General features: G+C 33.0%; 1 protein-coding gene across 1 annotated transcript in view; it reads right to left on the bottom strand.

Annotated features, from left to right (window-relative positions):
• The window catches only part of ADGRG7 (adhesion G protein-coupled receptor G7), a 73,600-nt gene that overhangs the window by 10,567 nt on the left and 40,099 nt on the right, over window positions 1-22,934 (bottom strand). Inside the window, exons 9-13 of the mRNA XM_051985197.1 lie at window positions 17,830-17,999; window positions 12,525-12,683; window positions 10,663-10,775; window positions 5,606-5,937; window positions 4,379-4,460 (exon numbers count right to left, since the gene is read on the bottom strand). Of these exons, the coding sequence (XP_051841157.1) occupies window positions 4,379-4,460; window positions 5,606-5,937; window positions 10,663-10,775; window positions 12,525-12,683; window positions 17,830-17,999 (856 nt within the window). The remainder of the gene's footprint in view (window positions 1-4,378; window positions 4,461-5,605; window positions 5,938-10,662; window positions 10,776-12,524; window positions 12,684-17,829; window positions 18,000-22,934) is intronic.

Below are 22,934 nucleotides of genomic sequence, written 5' to 3'. Positions count from 1 at the left end.
GCAAAGTGCTAGAGATTCTTACATTATTGGTTGGCTTTCTTTAGATAGTAAGTACTTTTGAAAACATGAAAATTGTTAATATCCTTTTTTGCTTTTTCTCTCCAAACATAAGTAAAATTCTATTATAACAGACGCTGGAAGATCTCTACTCAAATTGTTTTGCACCCAAATTGTACAATAAATATCTCAAAAGCCACATTCCAGGTATGTTTGCCCTGTCAATAAAACAGAGCTAATATCCAATCTCATTTTAATTATGTAGTAAATGAAAAGAATTGCATCATAAAAAGACCAGTGATGTGCCCCCTCCTCTCCAAAAAGAATTGTCTTGAGTCCAATAGTAAAAGTAAAAGAAACTTCAAAATTATGAAGTAAGCAAAATTTTGTCTTAAGTACCTCTAGCCTCGTCTTCTCCCCAGCTCTTCTTCTTTATCAAATCTATTTTCAGGACAAGGTATAACAATCATAGAAATTTCTAACTGATAGGAAACTTTGAATTAATTCCAAAAAAATTATGATGCCCTTACTATATCTCACCACTATGCTAAGAGCTGGGAATACAAATATAAAATCCCTTAAGGAGCTGAATACTAATGGGGGTGAGAGAGGGTAGAGAAAACATGTATAAGACAGTGGTGACTGGGAAAGTCCCAAATGGGTGAGTAAAATAGATAGCTTATTGACAAGACATTTCAAAAAGCAAAGGAATCATCTGAACTCTAGAGTAAAAGGTAGAAAGGAGTGGGGAGGAGGTGCATACATTTTTAAATTCAATAGTAACAATCACAAATGCTTCAAGAAACTACCTTCTTTTCATCTTTGCCAATTTTCACAAGTAAGACTGAACCCCAAATTTATTTTAATTTTCATTTCCCTCATTAATGGTGATGTGGAACATATTTTCATTTAATCTTTTATAATTTGACAATCTTTTGAAAACTGTTCATATCTTTTAACATCTCTTCATTGGAGAATGGCTCTTGATATGTATTTATATTTATTTGATGCATATTTTGTGTATTAGACTTCTGTCAATGATATTTGATACCTTTTCCCACTCTACTTTCTCATCTAATTTTATCTAAATTGATTTCATTTGTGCTTAATTATATTAAACTTTTTTATTTGTATTACCAAAATTATATATCTCATTCACTTTATGTATCTCATTCATCAATTATTATTAATAATATTCTCTCCAAAATTATCAAGATTTTTTTTCATTTGCTAAATCTAATGATTTTTTCTCAGTCCATGTCTTCCTTCTACTGTATCTGACACTATTGTTCATTCCCCATCACCTGTATACTCTCTCTGAGTTTTAATAACACCACTTTTTCCTATTTCTCCCTCCTATTTATCTGGACACTTCTCAGTCTCTTTTACTGGCTCATTATCCATATCATACCCTCTAACTATAGGTGTTCTTTTAGGTTTTATTCTGGGCCTTCTCTTTTTCCTCTGTTAATCTCTCTAGCTTTACTGAGCTTGAGCTCTCCTCCTTCCTGCACTCTGCGATCCAGTCAAACTGGCCTTCTCTCTCTTTTCTTCAATCACAATACTCAATTTCCTATCTCCATGATCTTAAAATGTCTATAATAAAATTCCTTACCTCTACCTAACATCTTTTCTTGTAATTTTTTTAAATTTCCTCTAAATTGTAAATTCATCTTGTCCATTTTTTTTTATTTTGGAAACCTTTCTTATCTTTTCCCTGAGCAGATTAACTAATGGTCTATTGATTTTGCATCTTTACTTTATAGTTATGCTGTATATAGTTACATGCATATTTGTCTATCCCATTAGAACATAAGCTCTTTGCAAGGATAGATTGTTTCATTTCTTTACATTTGTATCTCTAATGCCCAGCACAGTACTTGTCCATTTATGGGGGCTTAAAATGCTTGCTAGTTCATATATTGATCATCTTTATCCCTTCTATAATTAAAATTTTTCTACTACTTATCATTGGAAAAGGTGCCTCATTCATTCATTCATGTTCCATTTTGAGTTCACATATGTGGGATTTTGACTGAACTTCTGCCAAGCTTCTTCAGCTTTTCAAGTAGTTTTAATCTAAAAGGTAGTTAAGTCCTCCCTCTGAATCATGTTCTTGATTTCATCAAACACTGATTTAAATTTTAAATTACTTCTACAATTTTGCAATATTGTTTAAGGTCTGGTAATACTAAGCAACCTTCATTTATATTTTCATATATATATTTATAATATAGATATATTTATATCTGGTTTTATAAGATATCGAATCAGAAAATGAATTAGTATCATAATAAATCTCTAATTAATTTAGATAGTCATTTTGCAATATTGACATATCCCAGGCATAAGCAATGAGAATCTCACCATTAAAGGGTTTGACACATTTCTCTTGTAAATCCTTGGCATTTCACTTTATGTTTGTTTTTCTAAGTTGCTTTAAATTATATTTCTTCTTATCAAGCCATTCTCCAATTAATAAATGGTCAAAGGATATGAATAGACAATTCTCAGATGAAGAAACTGAAACTATTTTTAGCCATATGAAAAGATGCTCTAAGTCATTATTATTCAGAGAAATGCAAATTAAGACAACTCTGAGATACCACTATATACCTGTCAGATTGGCTAGAGTGACAGGGAAAGATAATGCAGAATGTTGGAGGGGATGTGGGAAAACTGGGACATTAATACATTGTTGATGGAATTGTGAACACATCCAGACATTCTGGAGAGCAATTTGGAACTATGCTCAAAAAGTTATCAAACCCTTTGATCCAGCAATGTTACTACTAGGCTTATATCCCAAAGAGATCTTAAAGAAAAGAAAGGGACCCACATGTGCCAAAATGTTTGTGGCAGCCCTGTTTGTAGTGGCTAGAAACTGGAAACTGAGTAGATGCCCATCATTTGGAGAATGGCTGAATAAATTGTGGAATATGAATATTATAGAATATTATTGTTCTATAAGAAATGACCAGCAGGATGAATACAGAAAAGCCTGGAGAGACTTACATGAACTGATGCTAAGTGAAATAAGCAGAACCAGGAGATCATTGTATACTTCCACAACAATACTATATGATGATCAATTCTGATGGACTTGGTTGGCCCTCTTCAGCAATGAGATGAACCAAATCAGTTCTAATGGAGCAGTAATGAATTGAACCAGCTACACCCAGCGAAAAAACTCTGGGAGATGACTAAGAACCATTACATAGAATTCCCAATCCCTCTATTTTTGTCCGCCTACATTTTTGATTTTCTTCACAGGCTAATAGTACACTATTTCAAAGTCCGATTCTTTTTGTACAGCCAAATAACTGTATGGGCATGTGTATACACACACACACACACACACACACACACACACACACACACACATATATATATATTGTATTTGACTTATTCTTGAACATATTTAACATGTATTGGTCAACCTGCCATCTGGGGGAGGGGGTGAAGGGAAAGAGGGGAAAAACTGGAACAAAAGGTTTTGTATAAGATTTTTTCTTAGTCTTAGAAGAATTCTTAGTCAAGAATCTTAGTCTTGATTCTTTTTGTACAGCAAAATAACTGTTAGTACATGTATACTTATATTGTATTTAATTTATACTTTAACATATTTATCATGTATTGATCAACCTGCCATTGGGGGGGAGGGGATGGGGATAAGGAGGGGAAAATTGGATCAAAAGATTTGGCAATTGTCAATGCTGTAAAATTATCCATGCATATAATTTGTAAATAAAAAGCTATAATAAAAAATATATATTTCTTCTTTTATTATTTTGTATACTTTATATTTTTTTAGATGCTCATCAATTTTTTTTTTGAATTCTTAGTTTTCTGGCATATCAGTGCTTTATATTTTTAATTTCCACTCTGTTGTAAATTTATTTTGTCAATTTTTTATTTTGGTGAATATGACTTTCTTACCTAAGCTGGTTAACAAATGGTTTATTGATTTTGTTGATTTTTTTTTTAAGTTGCAAACTTCATCCATTATTTAATGTTTTCTAATTTTTTTAATTTCTGTATTTCTTTTCTAACTTCCAATAATTATTCTTTTGTATTAAAAAAATCACTAATTTGTTTATTTTCTAGTCCTTTTAACTTCAATCTAGTTTACTGAATTTATACTTTTCTTGGCTTATTCCAAATTTAATTTAAGAGTCCGAATTTATAAAATCAGGGGGTGATGATTCATGTTACAAAAAAAATAAAATTTATAGAATTCATTTTCAAATGAATGCCTTGTGCATTTACAATGAGTGATTTTCAGAACTTTGATTTAAGTAATCCTTTCCCGAACAAATTATTTTTTCCATATTATCAATTTCATCACCAAAGAACAGTTTAATATAAGTAGTCAACTTACATTTCCTCTCGTCGGTATCCAAACTCCCCTTTAAGTGGGTAAATAATTCCCACTGTTAAAGACACTATTATAGCAGGTACTCCTGTTTGACAGAATACTAACAATTAATTAATTACATGTAAGCAAGAATTAATCATATACACTACAAGAAATCCTTCTTAAACAACATCAGAAGCTTTTTTAGGCAGCCGGAATACACACAATATTAGTATATGTTGTATTAGAAACAGATGGTTTATTGTTCTTCCCACTTTGTGTTAGCATTGTATATCCAGAATTGTAATTAGCAATTTTAGTTCTTTAGAAAAGTAACACACACACAAAAAATGTCCTCAATTAAACTTTTTTCCCAAAGAAAAAAATCATATGTGGGAGGGAAGGAAACTTTTGAACACTAAAACTATGAGATTGTTTCTGGAAAATCTGTGTTGGGAAGTGGCAGAAGCAGATTGAAGGGTCACTCACCAGTTCTATAGCCACTGAGAGGAAAAATCCTGCTATCTGTTGGCTTTGATATTTAAATTATAATTGTTGTTGAATAGGCACTGTTTAATGCCTTGTAAAAAAGTAAAAGTATGGTTAAATATCTCTAAATGTTTGTGTCCTTTGGCAAAATCCCTATCATCCTACTCCACCCCTTTCCCAAATATTTGTTTTGGATATGCAGTGTATGTATACACTTGTTAATATTCAATTGGTCCCAATAAACCTTGTTATTTCGTTGACCAGTTTCTTCTTGACTCCTTTAGGAGTTTTTTTTGACAAAGATACTGGAGTGGTTTGCCATTTCCTTCTCTAATTCATTTTACAGATGGAAACTGAGGCAAACAGAGTTAAATGACTTATCCAGGGTCACACAACTAGTTAAGTGTCTGAAGTCAAATTTCAACTTAGGAAGATCAATCTTCATGGCTCTATCCAAAATGGCCATCAATGTACCTTATGTTCATTTAAATTTAAATCTAGATACCAATAGAATAATTTTTCTATTGTTATATCTCAAATAATTTTTTTTTTAGTATCACAGTCTGATTTTATTTTTGTTTTGAAACACCTTCTTTAACTTCTGCATGGGATATGACTAATTTTTTAAAATTTTGTTTTAATAAAGCAAAAAATTACAATTAACTGATAACTTGACAACATGAAATCCTTTAAGTTAGTGGGTGGTAGTTATTGTTCGTGGTGATATAGAAGACTGGAGGTAGAACAACAAATAACACTTACCCCATCCAATTAGAGATAGAAAGAGAGTAAAATGTTGAGGGAGAGGCCTCATGGCTCTGAGCAGAAGAAAGTAGAGTTGTACAGCATTGAGTCCTGTCCAAGTAAATGTCACTAGCAGAAAATAATGCAGTAAGACAGCCATCACTGTGCATTTATGATTTTTTGGAGAAGTAATATCACGTAAAAACAAAACATTGTCATCTTTATGTTGCACAGTCTTATTTTCATTTTTATTAGAGTTTTCTATTCCGAGGAGGAAGAGGATGTTGAAAATCAGCATTGATGTGCAGAAACTCACGAACACCCAAGTAATTGAAGTCTTTCTTAGCTTCCTATTAGAAGAGAACCCCATTAAAATGATGGAAAAACAAAACAACTTTAGGAAAGGATTTTCCTCTATAATTCTTACCCTTAAAGAAATGATTTTGGGGAAAAGATAACATGCTGCATTTTTCTTCACTTCCCCCAAAGACAATCAGTCATAGATCTATTCTAAATGCATTGTATTTACAAAGGCTATTTTAGGATACATTCCAAATTAAGATTGAAGTTTTTGGAGGGGGAAAGAGGGGTGGTGGGAAAACTGAGTCTGCAATTAGGTGGCCCAGTGAATAGAGTACAAAAACTTGCCATATGTCTAACCCATGTTTATTTTTTTCCTAGTAAACATATCTCTCAATAATATTTTGTTGCCATTTGGAAACAATTGATTACAAGTTTAATTTTCTAGAATCACTGAAACAATACTGTTGTAAAAAGATGAGCTAAAACATTTCTGCAGAAATATACACATATACACACACAATGCAGCTAAGATTAAAAGAGAAAATCAGTTAACTGGGAAAAATATTTGCAGCAAGTTTCTCTAACCAAGGTCTCACTTCTTTAAATTTGAAACTGAAATTAGGAACTGACTCAAATTTATATATAATAACCATTCTTCAATTTTTTACTGATTAAAGGAAATGAAGAAGATATTCTTTTTTTTTTTTTGAGAGACAGTGTGAGTTAAATGACTTTCCCAGGGTCATACAGCTAGTACAGTGTTAATTGTATGAGGTTAAATTTGAACTTAAGTCCTCCTGAATCCAGGGCTGGTGTTCAAGCCATTGTGCCATCTAGCTGCCCCTAAACAGGGAGTTCCTCAGAGTAGAAATCCACTAATGTTCCAAATCACTAATGATTAAACAAATGTAATTTAAAGCAACTGTGATGTTCAACTTCACCAGATTAACAAGAAAAGCTGCTCTTCTTATAGTAGCAAATATCTGGAAACTAAAACATACATGTCAATTAGGAATGCCTAAGCAAAGCCTGGAATAAGACTATAATAAAATACTGTGTATCAAAACAAATGATGAAAAGAATGGCTCTTGAGAAATCTGGAAAGACTTGTTTGAACTGATACAGAATTAAATAAGAAGAACCAGAACACTCTCTTTTATAATAACAATATTGCTGAAATGAACAATTGTAGAAGATTTAAGAACTTTGATTAATTGATTCCAGATTCCATGGTTCCAGAGTATTTAAAATGAAGAATGGTACTTACCTCCCAACTAAGAAAATAAGACCTATATATACAGAATGTGACATGGATTTTTGTATATGACCAATGCAGAAATTTGTTTTACTTAACTATGCTATGTGTTATATTTTGTTTTTCTGGTGGCAAGGTGGGAGAGAAATAAAATAAGTTCTTGTTAATTGAAAAAAAAATTAATTAAAAGAAGAGATTTGTTTCAGAAAAAAAGAAAGTACTTGCTAATTGAAAAAAAAATTAAAAGAAGAGATTTGTTTGTGGGAGATACTTGTGATAATGAAAAAGATTTCACAACATTCCCAATACATTGCTTTCTCTCTCCAGTTTAATTCTGGACTGAACTCATTTGTCCAAACTCAATGTCTATTCAAGGTAGCTTATCTGTCCAACTATACATCATAATCAGATCAACAGACATTTCTTTATCCTTTTAATTTTTCCTGTATAGGTAGACTAAAACCTTTACAGCAATAACTCTCAAACTTCTTATTCTCAGTACCCTCTTATGTTCTTTATAATTATTTAGGGCCCCCTCTCCTGAAGAGTTTTTACTTATTTGAATTAAATGTATCAATATATACTACATTGTAATTGAAAACATTAATATTTTTATATTTATAATAATATATATATATATAATTTTATAAAAATTACTTTGGCTAAAATAAAAATAGTAAAAGTTATAAGCAAAACTACAAGCTAATTCTTTGAAAAGACTAATAAAATTGATAAGCTTTTAGCTGATCTAATTAACAAAGAAGGCAGAATATCAAATCAATAAAATAGAAAATTAGGAAGGTAAAATCACCAAAAAAAAAAGAAGAAGAAGAAGAAATTCAAAGCATAATCAGAACATTTAATTCCCAATTATATACTTTAAAAAAAAAGAACAGTTTCTTGAGAACACAGACAGAAGCAGAGTAATACTTTCAAAAATACAAAATACCCAAACTGTCAGAAGACTAGAGAGAGATCTTAAATAACTCAATATCAGAAGAGGAACTAGAACTAGCTACAAATGAATTCCTAAATAAAAAAGCTCCTAGTCTTGATAGATTCATAAGAAAATCTTATTAAATTTTTAAAGAACAATTAATATTCATACTTACAAATTATTCTAAACCCCCCCTCCCAAAAAAAAAAGTAATCTTCTAGAATCCTTCTATGAGGTAAGTATAGTACTAAAATCTAAATCAGGGAAGGATAAAACAGAGAAGGAAAACTATCAGCCCAAATCATTCACGATTACTGATTTTTAAATTTGAAACAAAACCCTGTCATACATATTACAGTAATTTATCCAAGAAATCATTCATTATGACCACATTGGATTTATGTCAGGAATACCAGGGTACGCACATTAAGAAAACAATAAAGATTAATTATATTAAAAACTAAAACATCAAAACCCAGATGATTAAATTAGTAGATATAGAAAAGGCTTTCAGTAATACAATACTCATGCAAAAACTCTCAAAATAGGGGCAGTTAGGTGGAGCAATGGATAGAGCACCAGCCCTGAACTGAGGAGGACCTGAGTTCAAATTTGACCTCAGACACTTAACACTTCCTAGCTGTGTGACCCTGGGTAAGTCACTTAACCCCAATTATCTCAGCAGAAAAAAAACCTCTCAAAATATTGGAATAGAGATGCCTTTATTTAATAATATGAAAAAGCATCTGCCTAAAATCAAAAGCAAGCATCGTATGCAGTGGAATACACTAAAACCTTTCTCAATAAAGATGTTCACTTTCAGCGCTGTTATTTGATACAGTTCTGGAAATTCTAGTGACTGCAATAAGACAAGAAAAAGAAATCAAGGGCATAAAACAGGCAAAGAACAAAAAAACTATCCCTATTTGCTGATGATATGATGGTACACTAGGAAATCAGCAAAGATCGCTAATTGAGACAATTAATAGCATCAGCAAAGTTGCAGGCAACAAAATAAGCCCTCAAAAATCTAAAACATTTCTATATAATAATGACAAAACATTCATTCCAGTTTTTTTCACAAAATGACTAATATGGAAATGTTTTATATTCTTATACATGTATAAATGATATCAGATTGCTTGCTGTCTCAGGGAGGGGAAAGAAGAGAAAGAAAGGGATAGAATTTAGATCTCAATACTTAACGAATTTTAAAAATTGTTTTTACTTGTAATTGGGGAAAATAAAATATTTAAAAATAATAACAAAATGCAAGAAGTAATGTTAGAAAGGGAAATCCCATTCCCAAAACCTAGAGAATGCAAAAACCTGAAGATCAATCTACTAACACATATAGATGACTTATCAACTTAGTTTCAAAGTGCACCTTAAAGAAATAAAGAATAACTTAAACAGTGGAGGAATATTCAGTGATCTCTGCTAGGCCATGCTAATATAATAATGACAATATAACTAAATTTAATTTATACTTCTAATACTGTACCAATTAAATGTTCATTAATTTTATAGAACTTGATAAAATAACAACACAATCTAAAATGAGAAAGGAAATGATGAAAAGGCATGCAGATAAATGAAGAACAACATTTTTAGACTCTTTGGGACCCTATTTGAAGTTTTCTTGGCAAAGATATTGGAGTGGTTTGCCATTTCCTTCTCCAGCTCATTTTCCATATAAGGAAAGTGGTTGTGAGGCATATTAATACGTTGTTGGTAGTATTGTGAAAGGGTATAACCATTTTGGAAGGCAATTTGGAATTATGCAAATAAAGACAAAAATGTCCATACCTTTTGAACCAGAGATTTTTCTAATGGGCTTATGACCTCAAGGTAGCTACTGATAAGAAGAAAGTCCTTATATATAGCAAAATGTGTATGGCAACATTTTTGTAATAATAAAGAATTGTAAATAAAGCCAGTGACAATTGAAGAACAGGTAAATAAATTGTGGTATAGGAATGTAATGGAGTAACACTATGTTATGATAAATGATAAATAAGATGAATATAGAAAAACTGGAAACATTTACATGAACCAATGAAGAGTGAAGTAAGCAGAGCCAAGAAAACAATGTAAACAATGACTTTTGTTGTTCAGTTATTTCAAGCATGTCTAACTCTTATGTGTCATCATTTGGGGGCTTTTGGAGGGGGTTGACAAAGACACGGGAGTGGTTTGCCATTTCCTTCTCCTGTTCATTTTACAGATAAGGAAACTGAGGCAAACAAGGTTAAGTGATTTGTTCAGATCATATCCGAAGCCTGATTTGAATTCAAAAAGATAGTCTTCCTGACTCCACTCCCTGAACTCTATCCAGTGTACCACCTAGTTGCCCAGTTTTACCTTTAGCCTCTACTTGAAGCCTTTCCAGCTTGGAAAGACTCAGTTGACTTGGAAAGACTAAGTTGAGACCTGGTGGGCACAGCTTTCAAGAATTTAACATATAATTTACAAAATATATTGAGGGAATGTCCCCTATGCCCATATAGAATTAAAATATATTCAAAATCAAGTGAATGTAACAGATTTTTCTTATGAGAAACCCCCTTTCCCTCTTACCTGGTAGTAATCTGAAATATAATTGTAAGAGCCAAACCAGCAATGGATAATCCACAACCAAATTTAGTTATCTTATTGAGAGAGTCAGGATAATTATATTTTCTTTTAAAATTCTGAAAAACAATTGGAAGATCACATTAAAATTTTTTTCTCAAATGATGTTTATGAGAAATCAATTAATTTCAACTAAAGATAACCTCATTTTGTGAAAAAATGGTTAGTGTTTCCATTTTCTTCTTTCTTTTTATTATCCATATACCATTATTCAAGTTCTCACCTGCCAAAAATAGACTTCTACTACAAGTCATATTTGTCCAGTTATTTTGCTCTAACTAGATAACCAAAGTGACTAACTCAGACCTTTCTCTGTCCAAACAGTTTAATCTGATGACCCAGATAATATGAAACAACTTGGCACAGTAGTTAACAGATTACTCGGAATCAGAAACACTTCAGTCACTCCTGCTGATACTCACTCATTATATGATTGTAGACAAGTCCTTTACCCAAGATAATAATATCTGTACTATCTGACCCACAGATTTTTTTGAAAGGCTTAAATGAGATAATCTATGTAAAGCAAATTTTAGATCTTAGAGGTGCTATGAAAGGCATCACAAAAGCTTTTTTATAGTTTTTAATTCTTTGAGGGCTCTTTATATAAATGACAATTATTATTTATTACTTAGGCCAACTTAACCTGCAAAATCTCCATTTTATTTTGTGACATTTAGACGTACAAAAATGAGGCACCTCTTCCTTAATGCAATGCACATATTTTGAAGTAGAAAATGGAAAATAATTTTCTTGATCATTCAATTTGGAGGGGAAGAGGACAAAGTTGTCCGGAGCATGACTCAAACATTCTGAATGCTTTATCAGGGCATCAGATTCTTTCTGCCAAATTTAGGAATGCAATTCAATAAAGACCTCTGAAGCTACTCCATTTTTTGACCCTTAAAATAGCCTATCTCAGGTTAGTCAGTCCTCATTTCCTCATATAAAAAGAGAGAACTGAACTAGATGGACTTTAAGGTCCCTTCCAGTTCTACATCTATGATATAAAACTCTATAATATTCTAGACTAGAAAAGACCATCTCTTCAAGTTCATAGTATCAGTAATGGGAAAATTCAGCATTCTGTGAGAAATAGAAATTCACCTTACTCAATTCTATACAAGTCAGTTTTCCAGAAAATGATAGAGACTTGTTTCAATACTTCCTTAATCTGTGATTTCATAACTGTGGATTTATGATTCCACCAAAGCAGATAGATGCACCTTGCTTATGATTTGGAAAATAAGACCTAAAATAGGGAAATAGCATGACCAGGGTCGTGGGTAAATGTCAGAGCAGAGCCAATGAATGAAAGCTATTCTGACTTTAGACCCATCACTCATTTATTTAAAAAAAAAAAGTCACAGTTTTTTAAATTTACTGATGTTGCTATTTAATTATTCAGTCGTGTCTGACTCTGTGAAAACTCCATTTGGGGTTTTCGTGGGAAAGATACTAGAGTGGTTTGCCTTTCTTTCTCCAGCTCATTTTACAGGTGAGGAAACTGAGGCAAACAGGGTTAAGTGACTTGTCCAATAAGCATCTGAGGCTGGATTTGAACTCAGGAATTTGTGTCCTTCTGACTTCAGACCCTGCACTCTATCCACCAAGTCACCTAGCAGACTCAATTTACTGATATATCATACACACACACACACACACACACACACACACACACACGCTGTTAATTTGCTGATATGGATTAGTCTATGAAGAGAAACAGTTCTTTACTATGAGAGTGAACCAGATTCAATGAATAACATAAGCAGACCATGATTTTTTTAAAAAGAGGAGAAAATTCTTACCAATAATACAGCAAAATTAGTGGTGTGGTTGCATTGGCATCCAACGAATTGAGAGTTATTGATGGGTTTCTTTTTACACCCAAAAGTGTCCCAGTTATCTTTTTCAAAGTTCCAAAAGACACAGGCATATGTATTCAGCAAGAATTGAGACTCATTGTACTGCAAATGGAATGGAGAACACAATAGCAAAAAAGTGACTTTTGGAAATTGGAAGTAGAAAGAGAGTTAAAAACCTTCTAAAGTGGATTGTATTTATAAAAATATTTTTAAATGACCCCTTATTTTTTAAACTAATTTTATTATTTTTTTATTTAAATGAACATGGAACAGATGCTACCCAGTAATATTTCACTTAAAAGGAAAAGGTTTAAGTCAACTCAGTTTTGTTGTTGACTCATTTGATAAGGGATTTGGGAAGTAGAGACAGGAAAAAATGAATGTCTTTAAATGTTAATGTCTTAAAAAAATTAAATGTCTTTGAGGGATTTATCCATGGATTTTCAGAGGTAGCTCATCACATAAATGTTTCAATGGTTCTGGACCTGGCATCAGGAAGATCTGAGTTCACATCTAGTCTTAGACATTTACTATCTGTATGATAGTAGGTAAATCACTTAACTTGCCTCAGCTCTTACATCTATATAATGAGAATAATAGTATCTACTTCTCCACATTGTTGTGAAATTTAAATAATATTTATAAAATATGAAATTATATTTTATAATGATATTTATAATTTTAATATGCTTGTTACCCAAATTCAACTAGTAGGGGAGTCTTTGCTCATGGATGGAGATGAGTTTTATTTAGTTTTTTTTGTGATGACACTCTCAAGTGATATTGACAATGTTAGTAGTATTTTTGGTTCAAAGAGAATTTTTTTTTCAACTTTTGAAATATACTACCATATTAATCTCTAAAAAAATCCTATGCATTTTCTTTGCAATTCCACATTTAGTTTCATTATTTTCAGCATTCTTTTCAACTTAATGGGTATGAAGTCATATTTCAAATTTGTTTTAGTCTTAATTTATTGAATTATTAGTGAGACTGAAGATTTTTCAAATGATTATTCATCCTATGTATTTCCCTTTTATATGTTGGTTTTTATTTCTTTGGATCTTTTATCTAAAGCAGGTTGTATTGTGTACATCTTAATATTTGTTTCAGTTCTTCCAAAACTTTTTTCACTTCTACACATGACAAATGTAAACTGTTATATTTACTAAAATTACTTCCCAAACATGCTATTTTCTTTTTGTCTTTATTGCATTATTTTATCACATAGAATTTTTTTGTGATTCTTATATAACCAAACTCATATATGGTGTCTGATAACTTATTTGCACTATTTAATAGATGGGTTCTATTGTGGAGGACAGACAACTGATTTAAATACATTATTTCATTTTCTTCTAAATTCTGTTCTATGTTTTTCTGTGATTCAGTCACAAGGCATGAGGCAGAAATCTAAATGTATTTGATATATCTCTACAGTGTTTCCTTTTATCTATTAAATATAAAGTCCTTTCCTCAGTTTTTATTTTTCTCATATATGTATTGAGAGGTAGCATCATGTTGTAGAGAGTTAGCCATGAAGTCGGGATAAACTGGGGTTTAAGTTTCTGCTTCTCACACATACTGGTATAATGGAATACAAGTCAAATCCCTCAACCTCTGTCCTCTTAAGCAACTCTCTAAAATCTATGCATTACTGATCTGCACTGGTTTCCTCACTGATAGCTTCCTCCACCAAAAACAGGAATAGACCCCAAACCCAAAATATTTCTCTCTAACTTTGGTTCCATTTCTATTTATTCTAATAATTTATTATTTATACTATTTTATTGCTTTATTCTATTTCTTTGTCCCTCCGTCTCTGCTTCTGACTTTCTAGACTTTGCTACCATATGTCAATTGCCATCTCATCCTGGAATTTCCTTTGTCTTTGCCATGTTTGCTTTTTTTTTTCTCATTGGTGAAATCCTCCCAGCTTCTTTTAGAGAAAGGACCTCAAACCAGCCAATCCTTATTCTTCTTGGTTGTGTTTCTGACTTTATAAACTTCAACACATGCATTCACATGAATAACATCCCTCTCTGCTCCTCTTGTTTTTTAGCTCCTTTTTGTGTTATGTTTTCCCATTAGAATGTAAATTCTTTGAGGGCAAGGGATTGCCCTTTTTGTTTATATTTGTATCCTCAGCACTTAGCAAAATACCTGGTACATAGTGTTTAAAAAATATATCCTTGTTGTTTTGGCTATTTTTGTTTTGCTGAAATATCAGATAGCTTTAATGATGACTTTCATTGTTTGGTTATTTCAATCATGTCTGACTCTTCCTGTCCCATTTTAGGGTTTTCTTGGCAAAGAAACAGGAGTGGTTTGTTGTTTCTTTCTCCAATCAAATTTCAGTTGAGGAAATTGAGACAAACAGGATTGTGATATGCCCAGGATCACAGAGCTAATAAATATTTGAGGTTAGATTTGAAGTCAGGAAGACAAGTCTCCCTACTTTCAGGCCCAGTATTCTGTTTTTTAAGTCCAAATTTTATTAGCTCCCCCCCCCCTTATCCTAATATGCCATTGATATTCTTGTACATTTGTTATTTGTTTAAGAAATTACTTTATCCAAATCTATAAAGAAATTCATTGAGATGTGAATTGTGCAGGATAAACCTGCACATTAATTTGGATAATATTATCATTTTTATGTTGAATCAAATCATCCTCAAGTATTGAATTTCCTTCTATTTACTTAAATTTTCCTTTATTTCTATTAATAGTCTTATAACTAGCTTAATAAAGCTTTTATGAATCTAGATTGCCTGATATTTAATTTGTTATGATAAATGGAATTTTTTTTTTATTTTAAATTGTTTCACTTATCTCTTCAACCTTAAACCTATGGTTTGTCACTTTAAATGTCTCACTAGCCATTAACCTCAAAGCCTCAAATTTTCACCACTTTGAATTTGCAAATCCTCCAACTGGCCAATCTGCACTTTTTTCCTATTTTTCTATTTCCTGTTCTAGGGCTGCTGAAAATCACCAGGAAAAAACCTATGATCACCATTGGTCTGAACTATCACATATGCCCTCTCAGAGATCTTCACATCCTTTGATCTATGCTTCATAAATACATTAAATAAATGATCTTTCTTACACACAGATCTGCTCATAATATTGTTCCTACTCGAAAATCTTCATGGGTTCCCCATTCCTCCTGAATACCATTATAATTACTTTGTCTGATATTCAAGGCCTTCTACAAATTGGCCTCTTTCTACTTTTCCAGTCTTCTCTCATATTCTTCCCCTACATTCCTCCCATATTTCCTCCTCTTCCCAGTTTTCCTATATTAATGCCACCATCTTCCAGGCTTGAATCTCAGTGCCATCCTTGAATTTTCACTCATATTCATGTCCTCATATGCAATCTGTTTTCAAATTTTGTTGTTTTTAATCTTCATAACATTTCATCTATATTTCTGTTCTTTTCTTCTCATTTACAGTCACCCCCCCATTCCCTGCATAAGACCACTCTACCTCTCACCTAAACTGTTGCAATAGCCTTTTAACTAGTCTCCCAGACTCAAGTCTGTCTCCACTCCAATCTGTTCTCCATTCAGCTATCAACAGAGGTATATTGGTAAATGTTTAACAATGGGCTCTGCAATAATAACAAAAAATATTAATGACATACTTTTAAGTTTAATCTTTATTATTAATATTTTCTCCATCATTTTCCACCTAGGCAATCAATAAAAATAATAAATTAAATCCTGATTCAGCAATGTTTGCCAGTATCTGAAGTATAAATGTATATGCTGAATATTTAACAATCAGCTCTTCATCCTGCACATGTTAGCTATTAAAATAATTTTCCAAAATTCCTGCATTTGCTTCCCTTACTCAATAAACTCTAATTGCTCCCTATTACCTGTAGTATCAGCTATAAAGTTTTCTGACTGACTTTTAAAGGTCTTCACAAATTGGTTCCATTATACCTTTCCAGTCTTCTTACATTTTATTCCCCTCCACATACCCTGGGATTGAGTTAAGTTGACCTAACTTATTATGGTTCACACAGGACATCTCATATCTCCTGACCCTAGACTTTTGGATAGGTTGTCCCCAATGCTCAAATTCTTGGCAACCCCAGGACATAACCTCACATAACATTTTTGGTAGGAGCAGATTGATTTTTCCTAGTGCCTGACCTCTGGACTCCCTCATTAAAATGTAAGCTTCTTGAGGGCAGGGACATTTTTTTTTCTTTCTTTATATCCACAACCCTTAGCAGTGCCTGCTTTACAGTAAAGATTCAATCAATGTTTATTGAATTATTGACTGTCTCCTCTCACCCTCTTCCTATCGACCTTTCATGTCACCATGCTTTTGTTTAATGTTCTTCCTCATGCCTGAAATGTTGAGGATGTCCCCTCTTCACCTATTGAAATATTACAGTCCTTTAAGCCCTTCTCAAATGGCCAAGAAGCCTGCTCTAATTTTACCAGGTACTAAGTTAGTAATAATAGTCATAGTGAGCAGTTAGGTGGTGCTGGGAATAGAGTGCTAGGCTTGAAGGCAGAGAGGCCTGAGGTCCAATTGGGCCTCAGATACCTACTAGCTGTGTGATCCCGGGTAAGTCACTAAACCCTATTTATCTCAGTTTTCTCTCTGTAAAATGAACTGGAGAAATAAACTGTGAACTGTTCTAGTTTCCTTGCTAAGAAAACCCTAAATAAGTCATGAAAAATTGGACATGACTAAAATGACTGAACCACACTAGTAGTAATAATGGTGATAACTCTTATTTAATACTAATAATGGCTAAAGAGCTTTTAAGGTTTGCAAAGTGACTTACAAATATCATCCTTTCTTATCTTCACAACAAACTTAGGGACTGAATAAGTGGTATGATAATCCCCATTTTACAAGAGAAGAATCTGAGTCACAGAGAGATTATGTTGACTTACCCAGGCTCACATAGCTAGATTTGAATTGAGGCTAAATTTGAACTCACATCTACTTTTCTATCCAGGTCTAGTGCTCTCTCTTCACTGCTTTGTCTACATCTGTAAAAGATTGTCTTCTTCCTTCCTTCTTTCTCTCCCTCCCTCCCTGTCTTATCCCACCTTTTTTTCCCTTCTTCCCTCCTTCCCTCCTTCCCTCTTTTCCTTCCTTTCTTTCCTCTTTTCCTTCCTTCCTTTCTCTCTCCCTTCCTTTCCGCCCTTTCCCTCCCTTCCTTCTTTCCTTCCTTCTTTTCTTCCAAATTGTTATTATGACTTAAGAAAACTCACCCTTGGTTTAAAGATTATTTCAACAGAAGTATTCTTTGCCTCTGGATCATTAGCATCAGCAACTCGGCCTGCAATAATTCTTTGACTAAAATTTGTTGTGCTGGTGAAGGTTTTTGACTGGAAAAATTTATTATTTTGATACAGAACAAAGCCAAGTTTCTTATGGGTGTCTGTAGATAAGAAGAAATTAAAATATTCATAAGATCAATGTGGAAATGAACACAGAGGAGGGTAAAGAAATAAAAGATGCCATAAACTTATTTATTCAGATTTGGTTTTTTTACACATAATTTACAGATTATTCAAATTTGGTTTTTTTACACATAATTTACAGATTATTCAGAACCTTCATGCTTGCACATCCTGATTACATTCTTCAAAAATGAGTCAGAAGGCCCTAGTGATGGCAAATACTGAATGTCATCATTTTAGTTTTAAAAAAAAAAGATATTGACTATGTCAACATACAATAAAAGAACTGGGTAAAAGCATAGCTTTTTCTTCCCATAGAATTAGTTGCATTTGTGTGGCTAGATCATTGAGTGCTTATAACAAATATCAAAGTAAATTAAATATTTTGACAATACTGCAAAAGGTGGCAGCTTTGTGGCACAATAGATAGAGCTCTGGCCCTGAATTCAAATCCAGCATCAGACACTGTGTGATCCTGGGGAAGTTAGTTAAACCCCATTGCCTTCTCCTCACAAAAGAATAATGTGAAAAGAAACTGTAATTGTGGTAATTCTATAATCTGACTTTTAAAAATAAAACAAAAAACTTGTGGACTCTAAAAATGGTAAATGGACAAAAGTAAATAATAATAATTATGATGATGATATGCAAGATTCTAAAAGATAAGAAGAAAAGGGTGGAAAAGTTTCCCAAATTCTCATGTGGTCACTGAGATACTGCATGAATACAAAATGTTTTAATAAAGTGAAATGGTCCTGGGTGGTCAAATTGCCAATTCTGGACTCAACAGTGCACTCACAGAAAGATGTCATTAGTAAATTGTTACTTGCTATTAGTTAAATTACTCACATAAGCTTGATTCACACAATAAATTCCTGATCGTTTTCAGGTGAAATGGGGCAGAAACTTTAATGCAATCCTTAAAACTTTTTAACAGTATATTTCTACCTTAGCCATCAAAGTTCTTTGATATATACAATATCATTTATTCCCATAATATCCTCAAGGATTAGGTTTAGGATAATTATGATTCTACATCTATTGATGTAGTAATTGAGACTTGAATATGATTTGACCAAAGTTACATATTATTTAACAAGGGGAAATAAAAGACCTTTCCTGGACACTAATATTTTCTTTAAGTCCTCACTAAAAAACTCCTACTTTCTACAAGAAGCCTTCCCCAACCTCTCAATTCCCTCAGAGAGAGAGAGAAAGAATGCTTTAATGGAATGCCTTTTTTTCCTTCTTTTTTATTGATAATTCTATCACTAGCCACTCTTTTCCACATGTAAGAACAGTGCTAAGCTAAACATTGGGAGGAACCTGAGTTTTGAACACCAGCTCTGAAATTTTCTATTTCTATGATTTTGGAGAAGTCACTGAACCTTCCTAAGAGATTCTTCATTGGTCAAATGAGATTAATAATACTTTGAATACTAACTTTGTTGTTTTTTCTCTCTTTTTATTATAACTTTTTATTGACAGAACATATGCCTGGATAATTTTTTACAATATTATCCCTTCTGTTCCGACTTTTCCCTTCCCTATCTCCACCTGCTCCCATAGATGGCAGGCAGTCTTATACGGATTAAATGTGTTATAGTATATCCTGGATACAATATATGTGTGTAGAACCGAACACAAGAAGAATTGGATTCAGAAGGTAAAAATAACCTAAGAAGAAAAACAAAAATGTAAGTAGTCCCCATTCATTTCCCAATGTTCCTTCTCTGGGTGTAGCTGATTCTGTCCATCATTGATCAATTGGAACTGAATTAGATCTTCTCTTTGTGAAAGAAATCCACTTCCATCAGAATACATCCTCATACAGTATTGTTGTTGAAGTGTATAATGATCTGGTTCTGCTCATTTCACTCAGCATCAGTTCATGTAAGTCTCGCCAGTCCTCTCTGTATTCATCCTGCTGGTCAATTCTTACAGAACAATAATATTCCATAATGTTCCTATGCCACAATTTACTCAACCATTCTCCAATTGATGGGCATCTATTCATTTTCCAGGGAATACTAACTTTGAGGAAAGCATTTTGGCAAAAACAAATGTTTACCAATCAGATGGTATTTAACTGTCTTGGCCTGATGTTAAAACGATTAAAATAAATCCAAATTGATGAGCAGAGTCTAATAAGATAAAATTTCAAAGCAGGAATTTGTTTTGTTGACTATACATGTTTATAGGGGTTTTGCTTTCTTTCTCAAAGAATAGGGAAAAGGAAGACAGGAAAGAGAAAAGACTTTTTTTTTTAATTAAAGAATAAAATTCAATAGGAAAAATATAAATTCACATTTGGGTTTTTTAAAATATCAATATTATAAGTACAAGATGGGCAAAGTATGGTTAAAAGAAGTTTATTTTTAAAGTATCTAGGGTGACACTGGATAGAGCACTGACCCTGGAGTCAGCAGGACCTGATTTCAAATCTACTCTCAGACACTAGCTGTGTGACCCTCAATAAATCACATAATCACAATTGTCCCCATATCTACCCTCCAAAAAACCTAAGGAAGTTAACAAACTCTGAGCTTAATTTGAGCCAATGGTGAGAGACAGCATATTATAATAGATAGAAATTCTGAAAGACTTGAATTAATGTTCTGCCTGACTCAGACTAGCTATATTACCTTAGGCTAGAAACTTAACCCTGTGCATCCATTTTCTTACATTTGAAATATTGAGAATAGACTCATTGATCTCTCAAGTCCTTCTTTCCAATTCTTTAGGATCTAGAATCCTATAATTCCATGTCAACTAAAAAAAAAAAAAAAAGCCTAAAACAAGAAGATAATAGTCCCACTATTTTCTATTTAGATCAGACAATTACTAAAGTACTGGATTTAAATTTTAGGTATCACATTTCAGAAAGAACATGGGTAAGCTGAAGCATATCCATATGGAGGAACAGAATGGTAAAAGGTCTCAAGATCATTCCAGGTGAGAATTAAAGGACCTGACCCCCAGGATTGTTTTTAAGAATCAAATCAGACAATATTTAAGAAGCACTTAACATCAATATCTAAAACATAAGTAGGTGCTTAATCAAATGGCTTTTCTCCTTTTTTTGGAATTCTATGATTTTTGTTCCTTGAATTACTAATGCCTTAAGAAACCAAAATAATATCAACAAGATCAGCAGTATACTGGCAACTAAAGGAAGGAACTTTCTAAGTCATCTACCTAGCTACACATGAATCAAGAGAGACATGAACTTATGAATATGAAGGGGAACACCTTCTACCAAGCCAATACTAGCTTAATCACAATGATCATGTCATTTAACTTCTCCAAGACGTAGGAAAAAAAAAGATAGAATGAAAGAAAAAGGGCTCAGTTCCCTCATCTATAAAATGGGAATACTTACTACCTGTAGTATCTGTGTCTCAAAAGTTGTGAGAATCAAATGAGCTAAGTGGTATAGAACATTTTTACATCCTTAACGCATTTTACAGAAATGAGTTATGATGAGGAAACGGAAGCTCAAAGAAATGACTGGCCAAAGTCACACAGAACCATTATCTAAATCTAGTACTATGACTCCAAATCCAGTTCTTTCTACTGCAGAACAGAGCACTATTTACAAAGTATAATTTAAAGAGTTCCAAAGTTTCTCTCTCCTTTGTCAACCTGAATTATTATTATTACCTAATCTTCCCATCTGCCATAGTCATGTTCAACTTTTGTGACCTCATTTGGGGTTTTCTTGGCAAAAACAGTAGAGTGGTTTGCCATTTCCTTCTCCAGCTCATTTCATAGTTGGGGAAACTAAGGCAAACAGAGTCAAGTGACATGCTCAGGGTCACACAGCTGGTACGTGTCTGAAGTCAGATTTAAACTCAGGAAGATGAGTCAGGAGACTCCAGGTCTGGTGCTCTATCCTCTGTGCAGTGATGCTGTGCCCTATCTACCATAAGACTTCCACTATTAGAGATACTTCTTTGAATTGCATAACAATGGCAAAGGATGAGATCTTTGGAAAAATACAGTTAAATTCACATTTCCTGAGGGAGAAGAAAACTGCCAACTAGCTATTCAGGCTTCTCTTCTAGGTCTTTCCCATTTTCACATCAAAACAGATTAATCAGGTCAATTAATGTTACCTTGGATATTTTGGAAAGTATAAATAGCTTAAAAGCAGCAATAAGCTTGGACATCAAGAAGTATAAAGACCCTAGCAGGGTAATAGAGCAGCATGAGCAGGTAGCAGAGTAAAGAGGGCACCCTCCAAAATAGAAGAGCATTAAAGGCAGCCTGCTTAAGTTTGTCCAAAGCTTACTTTATTATAGGTGTAACTATACCGATGAGGAATAGATACCGATACCGATAAGGAATAGATACCGATATCTATGAAGGGTCATGTCACTGTTAGCCTACCAACATTTTGTGGATCTTTTATTTTATTTCAAATCTATAATTTTAAAAGTGTTAGTAAATTCTATAAGTGCTAGGTGCCTTTCTCTCTCTCCTCCACCTGTTGCCTACTTTCCAGAACTCCTACATATAAAGATTGTCTTGTTTGTTTTTAGCAATATCCCTAATTTATAGCATGATGCCTGACACACAGTAAATGCTGAATAAATATCCTTCTTCCTTTCCTCCTTTTTTCTCCTTCCCTTCTTTCTTCATTCCTTTTCTTCCTTCATTTCTTTTTTCCTTCCTCCTTCCCTTTGTCTTTTCTTCTTCCTTCCTTCTTCCCTTTCGACCTCTCTCCTTTCTGTCTTTTCTCCCTTCTCCCTTCTTCTCTTTATTTCCTTCATTATTTCTTCTCTTCCTTCTTTTCTTCCTCTCTTTTCCCCTTCCTCCATTTTTCTTTTCTCCTTTCTTCTCTTCCTCCTTCCTTCCTTCTTGCTTCCTTCTTTCCTTTCTTCTTCCTTCCCTTTTTCTTTCCTTTTCCT

Source organism: Antechinus flavipes, chromosome 3 (assembly GCF_016432865.1).
Source record: "Antechinus flavipes isolate AdamAnt ecotype Samford, QLD, Australia chromosome 3, AdamAnt_v2, whole genome shotgun sequence".
Taxonomy (NCBI): Eukaryota; Metazoa; Chordata; class Mammalia; order Dasyuromorphia; family Dasyuridae; genus Antechinus; species Antechinus flavipes.
The sequence above is the reverse complement of the archived record's forward strand: the minus strand, read 5'-3'. Positions and strand labels throughout refer to the sequence as shown.